General features: G+C 40.5%; 1 protein-coding gene across 3 annotated transcripts in view; it reads left to right on the top strand.

The window, feature by feature from the left end:
- LOC137524286 (complement factor H-related protein 1-like) overlaps positions 1-19168 on the top strand; it is a 95755-nt gene that overhangs the window by 20421 nt on the left and 56166 nt on the right. For all 3 annotated transcript variants that reach the window (XM_068243974.1, XM_068243971.1, XM_068243972.1), the window contains exons 2-3: positions 444-623; positions 14350-14544. In XM_068243974.1, coding sequence (XP_068100075.1) covers positions 444-623; positions 14350-14544 — 375 coding nt within the window. The remainder of the gene's footprint in view (positions 1-443; positions 624-14349; positions 14545-19168) is intronic.

Below are 19168 nucleotides of genomic sequence, written 5' to 3'. Positions count from 1 at the left end.
AAAAAACCCATCCGAATTTGCGAACACGAATTTTTCCCGAATTCTTTTACGCAACTCGAACCAAATTCGAATCCGAACTGAATTCGACGATCACATCCGAATCCGAATTTTCCGTGGGTCTGAATTCGAATGTACCCGAATCGAATTTTGGTACATTCGAGCAACCCTGGTTTGTAGCTCCATGGAGGGTGAAGTAGAGGGTGCCAGGATATCTGTGCCTACAGGCTCTTGTAATGTAAATTCAGGCCTGCCTCCTCCTACTAGCAGCAGCAGGCAGCCCATGTTTGTTTCTTTTACAGCAACACAGAATATGTATATTGGTGTTTTCTAAAACAATTGTGTGTGTGTTTATTCTATATTTTACTATAAATGTACTCTATTTTTATATGTTGAACTATATTATTCTAGCTGAACAAACTTTTGTCTGCCTTTTATTTTTACAGGTGAAATTTGTAACACACCCGAAGTTGACAATGGCTTTTTCCTGTCCCATCTTTTCTTCCAAAGATCAAGTAAAAGTGGTACATACTGGTGTAAAGATGGGTTTGTAACTGCAAGCCGACAAGAACGTGTACAAACATCCTGTACAAACAATGTATGGAATCCTGAGCCTAAATGTTACAGTAAGTTTAAAAAATTTCCATTAACTACTTGACCCCTGAGGGGCTTTACCCCTCTATGACCAGAGCAATTTTCACCTGTCAGCACTCCTCCCATTCTTTCGCCAATAACTTAATCACAACTAATCACAACTACATGATCTATATCATGTTTTTTCCGCCACCAATTAGGTTTTCTATGGGAGGTACATTATTCTAAGAATTATTTTATTCCAAACACATTTTAATTGAAATAATAAGAAAAAAAATGGAAGAAATTAATTATTTCTCGGTTTTCGGCCATTATAGTGTTAAAATAAAACGTTCTACTGTGAATAAACCCACACATTTCATTTGCCCATTTGTCCCGGTTATTGCAACATTTAAAATTTTCCCCAGAACAATGTATGGCGCCAGTATTTTATTTGGAAATAAAGGTGCATTTTTTTCAATTTTGCGTCCATCACTATTTATAAGCCTGCAAATTAAAAAATAACAGTTATATACCCCCTTGACATACCTATTAAAAACAATCAGTCCCTAATGCAACTATTTGGGTATTCTCTTTTATATATATATATATATATATATATATATATACATACTAGCTGGTCGCCCGGCGTTGCCCGGGTATGTAATTGGCTAGTGTTACCTCTGCCCACTTTTTCTAATCCTAACACACAATTACTCAAGGATGACCTAGTTTGTGAGCTTTGCGGTCTTTGGCATCAATAATTGGCATTGAAATGAAATAAATCTAATTGGCTGTGGCTCCACTCCTTTGAAAATCAATAGGTAAATTTTGATTAGCTTTTGTAGGCTTCACCCACTTTTCTGAATATTAATCTCAGTCACCCAGTGACCAACTGTGCAAAGTTTAAGAAACCTGCCATTGACAGAGTAAGACAAACAAAACTTTGCTGTCTTAAAACAGAAAGAATTTGCAATAATTCAGGTTGGAGTGAGCTTGAGATGTCTCCCAGGGCATCACTGCTGAATATATGCAAATTAACCATGGTTACCCTTAAAAGCTTAACACACCTCCAGAACTGCTGGAATGCAATGATGTGTCAGTTTGTTAATTTGTACAGAGCCATAATAATCCAAACTGCATACAGACTGTTTTGGATTTTTTGATCATCATCAGTGCATGGCATGGATTAATTTGGCTCTATGCAGTAGGGCTTGTAACACCGAGAGGTACAGACTGACCCAGAACTCATTGGAGTGTGTAAGGGACTACAATGGTCCTAAAAGCCCCCTTACTAAGATGTTAAAAAAAACAAAAGTTTGCTTTCTTAAAACAGAAAGAATTTGCGATAATTCAAGTTGGAGTGAGCTTGAGATGTCTCCCAGTGCATCACTGCTGAATATATGCAAATTAACCATTGTTACCCTTAGAAGCTAAACACACCTCCAGTGTAACAGTGTAAGAATGGCTGCAGTTTACATTTTCCAGTGAAATTTGTATTTGTCTCCGCCCACTTTTTGGTTATGGGAATAAAAAGTATCCTATACTTTATTCCAGGCAATGTACTATGTGTGTGCCAAATTTCAGTTTACATTCCAGCAGTGTAATTTGTATTTTTCTCCACCCACTGATGTCCTAATGTTTCCCGGGTATGTATTTGGCTGCTGTTGGCTGTGGCCACTTTTTCTAACCCTAACACACAATTGTCAATAGTCAATGACCAAGTTTGTGAGATTTGTGGTCTTTGGCATGAATAATTTTCATTGAAATGAAACACATCTGATTCGCTGTTTGTGGTCCCACCCCTTTTCTAAATAATTAACCCCAGTCACCCAATGATCAACTGTACCAGGTTTGGGGCTTGTGCCATTAACAATTAAATATTTGCCTTGAAAATCAATAGGTGAATTGTGATTGTTTTTTGTAGGCTCCACCCACTTTTCTGAATATTAATCCCAGTCACCCAGTGACCAACTGTGCAAAGTTTTAGAACCCTACAATTAATAGTGTATGAATGGCTGCAGTTTACATTTTCCCAGTGAAATTTGTGTTTGTCTCCGCCCACTGATGACTTGGCATTGCCCAGGTATGTATTTGGCTGGTTTTTGGCTCCGCCCACTTTTTCTAACCCTAACACAAAATTACTTAATGACCAAGTTTGTGAGCTTTGTGGTCTTTGGCATCAATAATTTGCATTGAAATAAAATAAATATGATTGGCTGTGGCTCCACCCCTTTTCTGAATTTAAACCCCAATTACCCAATGGCCAACTGTACCAGGTACAGGTGATTAACAGTGCAAGAGGCTTGTGCCATTAACAGTGCAAGAATGGCATCAATTAAATATTCCCCTTAAAGATTAATAGGTGGATTTTGATTGGCTTTTGTAGGCTCCACCCACTTTTCTGAATATTAATCTCAGTCACCCAGTGACCAACTGTGCAAAGTTTGAGAACCCTACCATTAATAGTGTAAGAATTGCTGCAGTTTACATTTTCTCAGTGAAATTTGTATTTGTCTCCGCCTACCGAGTATGTATTTGGCTGGTGTTTGCTCCGCCCACTTTTCCTAACCCTAAAACACAATTACTCAATGACCAAGTTTGTGAGCTTTGCGGTCTTTGGCATCAATAACCTGCATTAAAGTGAAACAAATCAGATTGGCTGTTTGGGGCTCCATCCCCTTATATAAATTTAAACCCCAGTCACGCAATGATCAACTGTACCAGGTTTGAGGCTTGTGCCATTAACAGTGCAAGAATGGCAGCAATGAAATATTCCCCTGAAAAATCAATAGGTAATTTTTGATTGTTTTTTGCAGGCTCCACCCACTTTTCTGAATATTAATCCCAGTCACCCAGTAACCAACTGTGCAAAGTTTGAGAACCCTACCATTAACAGTGTAAGAATGGCTGCTGTTTACATTTTCCCAGTAAAATTTGTATTTGTCTCCGCCCACTTATGACCCTGCGTTGCCCGCTTATGTATTTGGCTGGTGTTGGCTGTGCCCACTTTCCTAACCCTAACACACAATTAATAAATTACTCAATTACCAAGTTTGTGAGCTTTGCGGTGTTTGGCAACAATAATTTGCATTGGAATTAAACAAATCTGATTGGCTATTTGTGGCTCCACCCCCTTTCTGAAATTGAACCCCAGTCACCTAATGATCAACTATACCAGGTTTGAGGCTTGTGCCATTAACAGTGCAAGAATGGCAGAAATATCCCCCTTGAAAATCAACCAACTGTGCAACGTTTGAAAACCCTACCATTAACAGTGTAAGAAAAACAAAAGTTTACTTTTTAAAAACAGAAAGAATTTGCGATAATTCAGGTTGGAGTGAGCTTAAAATGTCTCCCAGTGCATCACTGTTGAATATATGCAAATTAACCATTGTTACCCTTAAAAGCTAAACACACCTCTAGAACTGCTGGAATGCAATGATGTGTCAGTTTATTAATTTGTACAGAGTCATAATAATCCTGCATGCAGACTGTTTTGGATTGCTTGATCCTCATCAGTACATGGCATGGATTAATCTGGCTCTATGCTGTAGGGCTTGTAACACCGAGAGGTACAGACTAACCAGAAAGCTCATGGTGACCCAGAACTCATTGGAGTGTGTAAGGGACTACAATGGTCCTAAAAGCCCCCTTACTAAGATGTTAAGAAAAACAAATGTTTGCTTTCTTAAAACAGAAAGAATTTGCGATAATTCAGGTTGGAGTGAGCTTGACATGTCTCCCAGTGCATCACTGCTGAATATATGCAAATTAACCATTCTACCCTTAGGGTATCATTCATAAAGCATTTCCGCATGCGGAAATGCTAAAAACAGCTGACTTTACCGACCACTCGGCAAAGTCAGCATTCATAAAGGCTCTTTCCGCATGAAAAAAAGACATACCGATCAGAGTGATAAATCACCGCCTTGTGCGGTGATTAACGGAACAAATGTAGCAAAATGTTAATTCATAAAGAATACCGCCAGCGGTGTCAGGTCGGTCCGCTCCCTCTGATGTGGCGATACCAATGCAAGTGTATGGAGACACACAGACCTCCCAGGCAGCTGCAGCAGAGCGGAACACGGAGAATTGTATCAACTCGGCAGCTTCCGTGTCTCCGCCTGCCTACCGCCAGCCTAGTTCGGGGAATCTCCGCACTACCACCGCACCTACACACTTCTTTATGAATGCCCACCCAGAAGTCTAAAGTACCGGTTGCGGAGAAGAACGGTGGTTTCCCGCACTACCGACAGCCTCTTTATGAATGATACCCTTAGAAGCTAAACACACCTCCAGTGTAACAGTGTAAGAATGGCTGCAGTTTACATTTTCCAGTATTTGTCTCTTTTTGGTTATGGGAATAAAAAGTATCCTATACTTTATTCCAGGTAATGTACTATGTGTGTGCCAAATTTCATTTAAATCCGTTCAGCCGTTTTTGCGTGATCGAGTAACAAACATCCAAACATCCGAACTTTCCCATTTATTATATTAGTAGGATATCCTACTAATATAATAAATGGGAAAGTTTGGATGTTTGGATGTTTGGATGTTTGTTACTCGATCACGCAAAAACGGCTGAATGGATTTGAATGAAATTTGGCACACACATAGTACATTACCTGGAATAAAGTATAGGATACTTTTTATTCCCATAACCAAAAAGAGACAAATACAAATTTCACTGGAAAATGTAAACTGCAGCCATTCTTACACTGTTACACTGGAGGTGTGTTTAGCTTCTAAGGGTAGAATGGTTAATTTGCATATATTCAGCAGTGATGCACTGGGAGACATCTCAAGCTCACTCCAACCTGAATTATCGCAAATTATTTCTGTTTTAAGAAAACAAACTTTTGTTTTTCTTAACATCTTAGTAAGGGGACTTTTAGGACCATTGTAGTCCCTTACACACTCCAATGAGTTCTGGGTCACCATGAGCTTTCTGGTTAGTCTGTACCTCTCGGTGTTACAAGCCCTACTGCATAGAGCCAAATTAATTCATGCCATGCACTGATGAGGATCAAACAATCCAAAACAGTCTGTATGCATGTTGGATTATTATGGCTCTGTACAAATTAACAAGCTAATACATTATTGCATTCCAGCGGTTCTGGAGGTGTGTTTATCTTCTAAGGGTAATAATGGTTAATTTGCATATATTCAACAGTGATGCACAGGGAGACATCTCAAGCTCACTCCAACCTGAATTATCGCAAATTCTTTCAGTTTTAAGAAAGCAAACTTTTGTTTTTCTTACAGTGTTAATGGTAGGGTTGTCAAGCTTTGCACAGTTGGTCTTTGGGTGACTAGGATTATTATTCAGAAAAGTGGTTGGAGCCTATAAAAGCCAATCAAAATTGACCTATTAATTTTCAAGGGGAATATTTACATTTCTGCCATTCTTGCACTGTTAATGGCACAAGCCTCAAACCTGGTAGAGTTGATCATTGGGTGACTGGGGTTCAATTTCAGAAAGGGGTGGAGCCACAAATTGCCAATCAGATTTGTTTCATTCCAATGCAAATGATTGTAGCCAAACACCGCAAAGCTCACAAGCTTGGTAATTGAGTAATTGATTAATTCTGTGTTAGGGTTAGGAAAGTGGGCACAGCCAACACCAGCCAAATACATAAGCGGGCAACGCAGGGTCATAAGTGGGCGGAGACAAATACAAATTTTACTGGGAAAATGTAAACAGCAGCCATTCTTACATTGTTAATGGTAGGGTTCTCAAACTTTGCACAGTTGGTTACTGGGTGACTGGGATTAATATTCAGAAAAGTGGGTGGAGCCTACAAAAAACAATCAAAAATTACCTATTGATTTTTCAGGGGAATATTTCATTGCTGCCATTCTTACACTGTTAATGGCACAATACTCAAACCTGGTACAGTTGATCATTGCGTGACTGGGGTTTAAATTTATATAAGGGGGTGGAGCCCCAAACAGCCAATCTGATTTGTTTCATTTTAATGCAGGTTATTGATGCCAAAGACCGCAAAGCTCACAAACTTGGTCATTAAGTAATTTTGTGTTAGGGTTAGAAAAAGTGGGCAGAGCCAACACCAGTCAAATACATACATGGGCAATGCCGAGTCTTCAGTGGGCGGAGACAAACACAAATTTCACAGGGAAAATGTAAACTGCAGCCATTCTTTCACTATTAATTGTAGGGTTCTAGAACTTTGCACAGTTGGTCACTGAGTGACTGGGATTAATATTCAGAAAAGTGGGTGGAGCCTACAAAAACCAATTACAATTCTTCTATTGATTTTCAAGGCAAATATTTAATTGCTGCCATTTTTGCACTGTTAATGGCACAAGCCTCAAACCTGGTACAGTTGATCATTGGGTGACTGGGGTTAAATATTTAGAAAAGGGGTGGGGCCACAAACATCGAATCAGATGTGTTTCATTTCAATGAAAATTATTCATGCCAAAGACCACATATCTCACAAACTTGGTCATTGACTATTGACAATTGTGTGTTAGGGTTAGAAAAAGTGGCCACAGCCAACAGCAGCCAAATACATACCCTTGAAACATTATGACATCAGTGGGTGGAGAAAAATACAAATTTCACTGCCAGAATGCACACTGCAGCCATTCTTAAGGTGCGTACACACATGCGACTATAGTCGTTTGTAACGATCGTTCCCCGATCTTTACCAACGACGATCGTTACAAAAAACGAAGCACCGACTATTAAGGCAAACGACGAACGAGCCAAATCGCTACAAAAGAAAGTTCTGTCTCGGCGGATTTTAACCAACGACGATCGTTTGCAAAAGTAGTACATCGTTGGAAACGATCGTTCGTACTAGGCTTGACATGCGCATTTCACTATTTCTCCATGGAACTTCTCATTTTTATGCGCAGGCGCAATAGTTGCTTTCTGTGATGTAACGTTCGTTCTAACGATCAGATCGTTACACACATTTTAAAACTACCTTTACTTAGGTCGTTCTTTCATCAATTAAAAGTTCGTTCGTCGTTCTTAACGAACGATCGTTGTCGCATGTGTGTACGTAGCATGACACTGTCTGTCAATGGCAGGGTTCTTGAACTTTGCACAGTTGGTCACTGGATGACTGGGATTAATATTCAGAAAAGTGGGTGGAGCCTACAAAAGCTAATCAAAATTCACCTATTGATTTTCAAAGGAGTGGAGCCACAGCCAATTAGATTTATTTCATTTCAATGCCAATTATTGATGACAAAGACCGCAACGCTCACAAACTAGGTCATCATTGAGTAATTGGGTGTTAGGATTAGAAAAAGTGGGCAGAGCTAACCTTAGCCAATTACATACCCGGGCAACGCCGGGCGACCAGCTAGTATATATATATATATATATGTTTGTGTACTGTGGGGGAGTGTGGGAGGGAAATGGTTAATTTTAGAAGTAAATAATGTGTGGCAGTGTAACAGCCGGAAGATACATCTAATAGATGCCAGCGTTTATTGATTCAGGGACTTAGATTTATAAATGGGAACTATGTTCCCATTTATTCAACTATGTTCCCATTCATTCATAACCCTGCCAACCTGCGGCAATGGTAGTCAAATGACTTCAAATGAAGTTTCCCAGGGCATGATTATACTGCACCTGGTGCAGTAAGTAGTTACATTAACCACTTAAGGACCGGGCTCACTTTCAGCTTTCTGTGCTGAGTGGACTCTACAGCCCACAGCACAGATCGTAATTGAGCCAGGGCGACCAGACTTCCCCCCTTCTTTCCCCACTAGGGGGATGTCCTGTAGGGGGGGTCTGATCGCCGCCGGCTATTATGGTTTAGCGGGGGGGGCTCCTCAAAGCCCCCATCCGCAGCGATTTCCGCCCTCCCTCTACTTCCCTACCTCTCCCGTGGCTTGTGGGCTGCGCAGGACGGATATCCGTCCTGCGCCGTGTAGTATGGGCTTCAGCCTATCAGAATGCGGTGATGCATGTTTACATTACGCGTGCGAGCCGCGATCGGCGGCTCGCACACTGTTCACGGAGACACCCTCCGTGAACTAGCATGGAAAGGCCATGGGAAACCACTAACGACCCGCCGACGCCTATCGGCGTTAGACGGTCGTTAAGTGGTTAATTAGCTTCAGCATGCACAGAAGTATGAAGAACAAAAGTCCAAAGTAGGTTAGCACACCATGTTTAGTGCAAAAGTAGTGTAATGTATTTGTCAACATAAGTTTGACAATTGCTTCGGGGCCACAGAGGATTCCCTTCTTCAGAAAGTGCAGACAAGACATTTTGTCTGCACTTTCTGAAGGAGACCCTCTGTGGCCTCAAAACATTTGTCAATTGTCAAACTTGTGTTCAACTAAAAATCTTTGGAACCAGAGCTTTCTGTCATGCTGCCCCTATCCTTTTGGAAAGCATTGCCAAGCTTACACTGCACACCTCATCCTCTACTGCTTCTGCTGAGAATGTTGACTGGTCTTAAAAGCACACTCAGGTCAGGTATATCCCCTTCACTGCCCACTGAGTAAACCTGCTGATGGCTGGGAAGCATAGAATGCATGGCTCTACAGTGGAGTTGGTGTCACCACCATAAATTGCATGCAGGCCTGCTACCACCTTTTTCCTAATACTCCTTCTCCATCCTCTTCACAATCATCCTCGGCTAAGTACTCCTCTGCAGCTGTGCCTTCCTCTGCTACAACTGCACCATTAGAAGGAGCCTAGGGCTTGATTTACTAAGACAAATAGCATTCCTTATCCGAGTTAACATGCCTTATCAGAGATACCACACCTTATCAGAGTTAACATGCCTTATCAGAGATAATACGCCTTATCAGAGTCAGGATAACACGCCTTTTTAAACTTAACACACCTCATCAGAGTATCATAGCAAGCACTACGAACGTGCAGGAGCTCTGTGGAGCTTTCACCATTGCCAATTAGCAGGCATAAGTTCATAGCGCTCGCTATGCTACTCTGATAAGGCGTGCTAACTTCGATAAGGCGTGCTATCTCTGGTAAGGTGTGTTAACTAGGATAAGGTGTGTTATCGCTGGAAAGGCATGTTAACTTGGATAAGGCATGCTATTCGTCTTAATGAATCAAGCTCCTTGTCACCTTCTGTATAGTAATGTCAGAAAACAATTTCCCCCCCCCCAAAAAAAAACATATGTATGTATGTACAGTATATGCCATGGCAACATTGTTCTGGCCTCTGCTACAGCGGCTGCAACAAACAATTTATTTTCCAAAATAAATTACATTTATGCCAATGCCAACATCATTCTGGCTTCTGCTACAATAGCTGCTGATTTTTTTTCTTTTTTGTTTAAATAAACTAAATTTTTGTATGTAATGTACTGTATATGCCAATGACAAAAACATTCTGACCTCTGCTACAGCGGCTGCAACAAGCATAAAAAAATGTATGTAATGTATATGCCATTCCCAACATCGTTCTGGCCTCTGCTACAGCGGCTGCAACAAACATAAAAAAATGTATGTAATGTATATGCCATTCCCAACATCGTTCTGGCCTCTGCTACAGTGGCTGCAACAAATATGTTTTTTTTCAAAATAAATACATTTTGTATGTAATGTATATGCCAAGACAAAATCACTCTGGCCTCCACTGCAGGGGCTGCAACAAACAACATCTTGAAAAACAGATAAAAGTGTTTTGGCCTCTGCTGCTGCAGCTTCAAGATTTTTTTTAAATAGATAAACTAAATCTCTTTGTGTTTTTTTTTTGCTGTGCAGTAAACATGGCTTTTCATCTGTCAGTGTGAACCGAGCCTAACCCTTACACCGCCTGATCAACGTGTACACATGCTGGATGTTTTAAAACACTTTATTACATAAATTTAGGAGTGTAATGTGATTTCTGCCCTTTGCAGATGAACCACTTCACCACTGAGCGATTTTACATCTTGAGCACCAGAGCAATTTTCACCTTTCAGCGCTCCTTCCATTCATTCGTCTATACCTTTATTATTACTTATCGCAATGAAATGAACTATATCTTGTTTTTTTTGCCACCAATTAGGCTTTCTTTAGGTGGGACATTATGCCAAGATTTATTTTATTCTAAATGTGTTTGAATGACAACATAGAAAAAAATGTGGGAAAAAAATAATTATTTTTCAGTTTTCAGCCATTATAGTTTTTAAATAATGCATGCTACTGTAATTAAAATCCATGAAATTTATTTACCCATTTGTCCTGGTTATTACACCATTTAAAGTATGTCCCTATCACAATGTTTGGGGCCATTATTTTATTTGGAAATAAAGGTGCATTTTTTTCAGTTTTGCGTCCATCCCTAATTACAAGCCCATAGTTTATAAAGTAACAGTGTTATACCCTCTTGACATAAATATTTAAAGAGTTCAGTCCCTAAGGTAACTATTTATGTTTTTTTTTGGTGGGAGGTAATGAGTTAATTTATAGTGTAAAAGTAAGTATTTGTATATGAAAAATGTTTTGGGTGTAGTTTTACTATTTGGCCACAAGATGGCCACAGTAATTTTTTGTAAATGCGTCCTGTAAGCGTAGGAAGTACGCTTACAGGAAGTTCAACGAGGCTGGGAAACTTTTTTTTTTCACAATGATTGCGCTGCTTCTCATAGAAGCAGCCGATCATTGCTGGGGGCTGAGATCAATGAACGGGAATGGTTTTTCCCATTCACTGATCTCCGGGCGAGCGGCCGGTGGTGTGCATGAGTGCAGGAGCGTGCGAGCAGGAGCGCGGACAGCGGTGGAAGGTGCGTATATCTATGCTCCTGGTAGGCAAAGGGTGTTAAAAGGAGCGTAGATATACGCACCTGTGGTGGTAAAGTGGTTAAAACATGACTCTGTGTAAACTACATCATTTTTCGTGGAACCTTTGCCCTGGGTCCCCCTCCAGCATGCCACTGTCCAGGTGTTAGGGCTTTTAAAGTGTACCAGAGCTTAAATAAATAAAAAGATTTATACATGACTGGGGCTTCCTCCAGCTCCATCCATTCGGATCGCTCCCAGCGCCTGCTGGAGAGATACGTAAAGCACGCACTTCTGCGTAGACTGGCTCCGACTGATGAAAGTGACAGGACCAGGTATCGAAGCTGCTGGCAGCAGAAGAAGGTGGCGTTCAAGCGATCCGAGTGGATGGTGCTGGAGGAAGCCCCAAGTATGTATACATCTTTTCATTTATTTAAAGGACACCCGAGTTGAAAATAATCTAATGAAATAAACAACTGTATCTATCTTCCTTCTCCTAAAAATGACTTTTTAAGATATTTCATAGTTTTATGTTATGTTTAAATCAACTTTTTAAGTTTTAACTGTTTCATTGCTTTTGTATTGCTTTTGCTCAATGACACATTCATTGAAGTATGCCAAAGCTATAATCTATGAACTATTAACCCCTTTTTATCTCTGTTCTGCTCTCAGAAGCCATTTTCTGCTAGGAAAGTGTTTTATAGTTGGAATTTCTTATCAGTGAGGGTCACACTGTAGTCACTTCCTGCCCGAGTCAGGACTGAGTCAGCCACTTACATACCTGATATTTAACTCTTTCAGGAGGAGAAAGAAAAAAAGGAACACAGCATAGTTATTTGTGTGCTAGGCACTGTACATACACATGTCTATCTCATCCCATCACATGTCACCTCGGGTATGCTTTAAGCTTTGGTTTCCTTTAAACAATTTTTCCATTCGTTGTGTGGGCAGAAACAGCCCCTATAGGTGTTAGAATTTGCCTGGCCATTGAAGTCTACAGTGGTTCACACTGTTCACAAAAGTTTGAGGAAGATTCATTTTGCGAACCAAAAATGTGATGTTCGCGACATCACTACCCCGGGCACGTTTAAGTTAAAACTGAAAAGCCACCTGTTCAGTCTGGCATTTATGACCATATAACATTTACCCCTATACACATCACTATGTGCTGATCTGAGATAAGCTTCCACGCTTTAGGTCCTATGGGAAAAAAAACACTTTACAAATGTGTTGTTGTTGTTGCTGTAAAACTGCTTTTGCACTAAACATGGTGTGCTCATCTACTTTGGACTTTTGTTCTTCACTCTGAGGTGCATGCAGAAGCCAATTAATTTATTTAAAGACTTTTGATGATTACGATGGGCGACATTGACATTGAAAATGTTATGTAAATTAACAGGCTGCCTGTTAATCTATTCGGTGCTAGGTACACACAATGCAATTTTCTGTCAGGTTGGCAACCAAATAGATTATTTCTGACAGGTCTGATCTGATTTCCGATTGACTTCCTATTCACAAAATTTATCGGAAAACCAATCACAAATCAGATTAGACCTTTCTGAAATAATCATTTTGCCCGTCAATCACACAGAAAATTTGCCTTGCATGTACCTAGCATAAGACATTCCACATCACAGAACTTGCTGCTGACTGAGCCTGAACACAGAGCACATCACTTTGTTTGCCTTAAAGTGGACCTGAACTCAGAACTTCCTGCTTTCCTGGAAGCAGACAAAGGGTTAAAGTCCTGTGCTTAAAAATTAGCTGAGTCTGCCGAAGCTGTGGAGATTCCTGTGCTGACACAGCTGAGAGCTCAAATTAAAGTTGTGATTACTCACAGATGAGCAGAAATTAGACAGGCTCTTCTCTCTAAATACATACAGGGTGGATTTGCTTATGTTTTACTTATGTCCTGTGCATGAGTACAGGTCCACCTTAAAGAGACACTGAAGCGAACTTATTTTGAACATGTTACCTTATAAGTCGCTTCAGTGCTCTCATAACAAGTAATCTGCCATGTCCTCGCCGCTAAATGAGGGCTGCAGAGCCCCCAAATCCCCGGAGGGCAATCCGAACGGCATTTCCTCAAAGAGGCAGAGCTTTCACCTTTAGCTCTGCCCCTCCTGATGTCAATCGCGGCGCATCGCCACCTCTCCCCGCCCCTCTTACTCTTCCTTCACAGAGAGGGGTGGGGAGAGGCGGCGTTACACGCGGCGATTGATGTCAGGAGGGGCAGAGCTACAGCTGGAAGCTCTGCCTCTAAGCACAGCAAAATCCACGACCAAGTTGGTCATGGAAGTTTGCAGAGGGATTTGGGGGCTCTGCAGCCGTCGTTTAGCAGCGAGGACACAACGGATTACTTGTTATGAGAGCACTGAAACGACTTATAAGGTAACATGTACAAAATAAGTTTGCTTCAGTGTCCCTTTAAGGCCTGTACACATGCCTGACTTAAGTCATCTGAGGTGGCTGATGATGACTGCCTCAATCAAGGCATCACTGTTTTTTTTACTGATCTGAGGAAGTGGACTGTGAATCGCAAAACGCATCATCAGCTAAGTGTCCGCTACTCTATGTAATAAACGTGTTAACCATTTGTGGGTTTTCCCTTTGTTGCAGAGGTAAGCCAATTGTATCTTTCTATGCCATTATTTTTATTATTTTTGGGGTGCCTCCTCCCTCCAAGTGTTCCTGCCATTGAGGGGAGGGGACTTAAGTCAATAAAAGTTGGAAGACATTGCAAAGACACATAAAAATCTGGGGTCATACCATATAAGCTTTTTAGATCAGACACACACTACACATTTGAGATCTGGAACATGCTACATTTTTTGGGAGGGGCTACTGGAAAGCAGAAAAACACTTTGGGGCGTTGATAGAAAACTATACTACATCGACACATTGTGCTAAGGCTCACTGGAAGGGGTCTTTGGGGGTACCGCAATACTGACACAAATCACAGGGCACACTATAAAGCTGCAACGTCACATAATAGTGCTGTGAATTTACTTACTAAACTAACTCTTGGTTGATTTCTAATTTTACAGGTAAAAGGTGTAGGAATCATAGGGTAAACAATGGAACCTTCTACGGATTATTTCGATTCTATTTTTCACGTACCACAGAACTAGACCAGCATGCTACATATGGATGTGATGACGGTTTTGTAACTCCTGAGAGAAAACAACTACGACGATCATATTGTACAATCAATGGTTGGAATCCTGAGCCAAGATGTTTAAGTAGGTTTGAATAAAATAATATTAATAGTAATTCAATAAAAGAGTAAATATAAGAATAAGTAGGACCATTGGCTCTGTCGTGCTAGAACAGCCAGGAGACTTGTACTACTACTGACAACAATACTAACAACAACACAAGGTGTTCGAAGGCCAGATAATCTGCCAATGGTTGCCATAGCATTTGTAGATATTATTTATGACGTGCAATAACAGTTGATTTTGTTTTTTTGTTGAAGAACCACTTATCACAGCCCCTTCATCTTCAATCATTTTTATGGTCAACAAATGACCAAATGCACCGTATATACTTGAGTATAAGTCTAGACATTTAGGTATGACTCACTAAATATAAGTATTGGGGTCGACTTATACACGAGTCACAAGCAACACTGAGTAATGTGTGTACTATTAGTGACATTCCCATTTTCAGCAATGTACCCTGTGGTAAGTTTTTGATAATGAAAATGCCAGGAAAGCACAGGTCTGAACGTCCTGACCACAACAATTAACAAGGTAAGGAGGGGGGGGGGATACCAAGATGCAGGAAGGGGAGTGAAATAATGCTGCACTTGGGAGAGGAGGGGGGTCCTGGGGGAGTTATTGGCTGCACTTAAGGGACTGGAGGTGTTAATGGCTGCAATACTGTATGCAGTGCAGACATTAAGCCCTCCTGGGCCCCAAGTGCAGCCATTAACTTTGCTGGGTAGACTTATACTTGAGTCAATTAAAAAAAATCCAGCTTAAGAGAGTTGAATATTAAAGTTGACTTACACACAAGGTCGACATATATTCCAGTATATGCGGGTAATTATGTTTTGTTTCATTTGTTCAATCGGATTTGATTCATCTGCTTCTAGGACTTATTTGAATATGATGATGTGTTAAGACAGCCATATACTGTATATCTTTAGAGTGGGGTGAAACTCCATTAACTGAAGTAAAAAAAACATACAATGAGAAATTACTGATTTGGCTTACCTATCACATTGTTTTTAGTGTTTTAGGATAAATGTGATATGACAAAAAAAAGAAAAAATATTTCTGCCGGTTTACATCTTTACTGTTTCTCTGTGGTGCCATCACTTCTGCCTTTCTTTCTTTCTTTCTTTCTTTCTTTCTTTCTTTCTTTCTTTCTTTCTTTCTTTCTTTCTTTCTTTCTTACCTAGTTCAGTGTTCACCCACAGCAATTATTATTATTACTGATTTATAAAGCACCAACATATTCTGTGGTGCTGTACAAAGTAAGAAACAAACATGGTGTCCCTAATAATACTTAACTTAATCCTGTGTCTCCCACTGGAGCAAAGGGCTTCAACAAATGTGTGCCACCGGTTTCTGTCCTGGGCGATTTTTTTCTATCTCAGTCCATGTTGCCCCTGCCTTCTTTATTTCTTCCTCTACACTTCTTCTCCAAGTTATCTTTGGTCTTCCTCTTTTTCTGCTGCCTTGAGGATTCCATTTTAAGGCTTCTGTCTCAATTGACTTGTCCTTGCGAAGAGTATGGCCAATCCATCTTCACTTTCTGCGTTTGATCTGCAAGTCCACTTGTTGTTCTTGGGTTCTTTCCCACAACTCTTTATTTGAAATTACATTTGGCCACCAGATATTTAGTATTCTTCGAAGGCAGCGGTTTATAAAGGTTTGGAGGCTTTTTGTTATCTCTGCTGTCACCTTCCATGTCTCACATCCATACAGGAGGACTGTCTTCACATTACTTTGGAGTATTCTCAGTTTGGTTTTCGTGGAAATATCATGGGATCTCCAAATTTGGTACAGTTGTACGGAGGCTGCGTTTGCCTTTTTGATTCGACTTTTGACATCCGCACTGGCACCACCATTCATTGTCATCAGGCTGCCCAGATACTGAAACTCAGTCACAGTATCTATAGGTTTTCCATACACCTGGAACTTTCGTTTAGGATCAACGTTGCTGTTTAATCTCATCTCTTTAGTTTTCTTGCAGTTAATCATCAGACCTACCCTCTTGCTCTCCTCTAGTAGATGGGCTAACTTTATTTCCATATGTTGGAAACTTTGTGAGAGTAAGCAAAGATCGTCTGCAAAGTCGAGATCCTCTATATGTTGTGTCAGCCCCCATTGTAGTCCAGTTCTGTTTCCAAGACATGTCTTCGGCATGACCAGATCCATTACTATCAGGAATATAGTGGGGGAGAGGGCGCACCCCTGTGTTGACTTCTATTGGATTGCTTAGCATGCCATTGTGAACAACTTGACATGTATAGTCCTCATAAAATTGTTTTATAAGAATTATGAGGTTTCTTGGTATTCTGTATTTCTCTAAGGATTTCCACATAGACATTCTTTCTAAGGAGTCAAATGCCCTGAGAAAATCTATGAAGACCAAATACAGTGGGACTCCTAGTTCCAGACATTGCTCTATTATAACGCGCAGTGTGTTTATTTGGTCTGTGCAAGATCTGTTTTTGCAGAAACCAGCTTGTTCACTCCTGAGTTTTTGATCGAGGTGGTCTTTCAGTCGATCTAGTAAAATTCTTGTGAATACTTTGCTGGGAATAGATAGTAATATGATCCCCCGCCAATTATCACACACCGTTGTCACATCACCCTTTTTTGGCAGCTTCACAAGGACACCCTTTTTCCAGTCAGCGGGAATTTGATGTTCCTCCCAGATTTTCTCAAACAGTGGCTGTAAAAGTGCAGCTGAAATTTCAACATCTTCTTTTAACATTTCTGCTGTAATGTTATCAAGCCCGGGAGCTTTTCCGCTTTTCAGCTTCTCAATGGCCTTGATGATTTCTTATTTCCTTGGTGCTTCGGTGTTTATGTTTGGGTCGCGTTCCTTGCATTCTGGGTGTTCTTGTTCAAATTGTTGGCCGCTTTCTCTACAATCCTTATTCAAAACTTTCTGGAAGTTTTCCTTCCATCTTTGAAGCTGTTCTATCTCATTTGTAAGGATTGCTCCACCTTTATCCTTGACATGACTTCCTGTTCTGTCTTTCCTCTTTGAGAGAACTTTAGTTATATTGTACAGTGTTCTAAGGTCTCCTATTTTTGCTGCCTTTTCAGCTTTTTGGGTCTGTTCATCTACCCAGAGCCGTCCTTCTCTTCTGGCACTTTTTTTGATTTCTCGATCTTGTTCGTTGTATTTCCCTTGGAGGATTGCCTTTTGGCCTCCTGTTTTGCAGGAATTTAGTTACATAGTTACATAGTTATTTTGGTTAAAAAAAGACATACGTCCATCGAGTTCAACCAGTATAAAGTACAACACCAGCCTGCTCCCTCACATATCCCTGTTGATCCAGAGGAAGGCGAAAAAACCCTTACAAGGCATGGTCCAATTAGCCCCTAAAGGGAAAAATTCCTTCCCGACTCCAGATGGCAATCAGATAAAATCCCTGGATCAACATCATTAGGCATTACCTAGTAATTGTAGCCATGGATGTCTTTCAACGCAAGGAAAGCATCTAAGCCCCCTTTAAATGCAGGTATAGAGTTTGCCATAACGACTTCCTGTGGCAATGCATTCCACATCTTAATCACTCTTACTGTAAAGAACCCTTTCCTAAATAAATGGCTAAAACGTTTTTCCTCCATGCGCAGATCATGTCCTCTAGTCCTTTGAGAAGGCCTAGGGACAAAAAGCTCATCCGCCAAGGTATTATATTGCCCTCTGATGTATTTATACATGTTAATTAGATCCCCTCTAAGGCGTCTTTTCTCTAGACTAAATAAACCCAGTTTATCTAATCTTTCTTGATAAGTGAGACCTTCCATCCCACGCATCAATTTTGTTGCTCGTCTCTGCACCTGCTCTAAAACTGCAATATCTTTTTTGTAATGTGGTGCCCAGAACTGAATTCCATATTCCAGATGTGGCCTTACTAGAGAGTTAAACAGGGGCAATATTATGCTAGCATCTCGAGTTTTTATTTCCCTTTTAATGCATCCCAAAATTTTGTTAGCTTTAGCTGCAGCTGCTTGGCATTGAGTATGATTATTTAACTTGTTGTCAATGAGTACTCCTAAGTCCTTCTCCAAGTTTGATGTCCCCAACTGTATCCCATTTATTTTGTATGGTGCTAGACCATTAGTACATCCAAAATGCATGACCTTACATTTGTCAACATTGAATTTCATCTGCCATGTATGTGCCCATATAGCCATCCTATCCAGATCCTGTTGCAATATGACACTATCTTCCTGAGAGTTAATGATTCTGCACAATTTTGTATCATCTGCAAAAATAGCAACATTGCTCACTACTGCATCTACTAGGTCATTAATAAATAAATTGAAGAGCACTGGACCCAGAACAGACCCCTGTGGGACCCCACTGCTAACAGTCTCCCATTTTGAGTATGATCCATTGACCACAACTCTTTGTTTTCTGTCCATTAGCCAGTTCCCTATCCATGAACACAGACTCTTCCCCAGTCCTTGCATCCTCAACTTTTGCACCAGACTTTTGTGGGGAACAGTGTCGAAGGCCTTTGCAAAGTCCAAGTATATCACATCTACAGCATTCCCAATATCCATATTAGCATTCACTACCTCATAAAAGCTGAGCATGTTAGTCAAACAGGACCTGTCTTTAGTAAACCCATGTTGATGCTGAGAAATAAGATTATTTTCTACTATGAAG

Source organism: Hyperolius riggenbachi, chromosome 7, assembly GCF_040937935.1.
Source record: "Hyperolius riggenbachi isolate aHypRig1 chromosome 7, aHypRig1.pri, whole genome shotgun sequence".
NCBI lineage: Eukaryota > Metazoa > Chordata > Amphibia > Anura > Hyperoliidae > Hyperolius > Hyperolius riggenbachi.
Note: the sequence above shows the minus strand (reverse complement) of the source record. Positions and strands in the feature narration are given on the sequence as shown.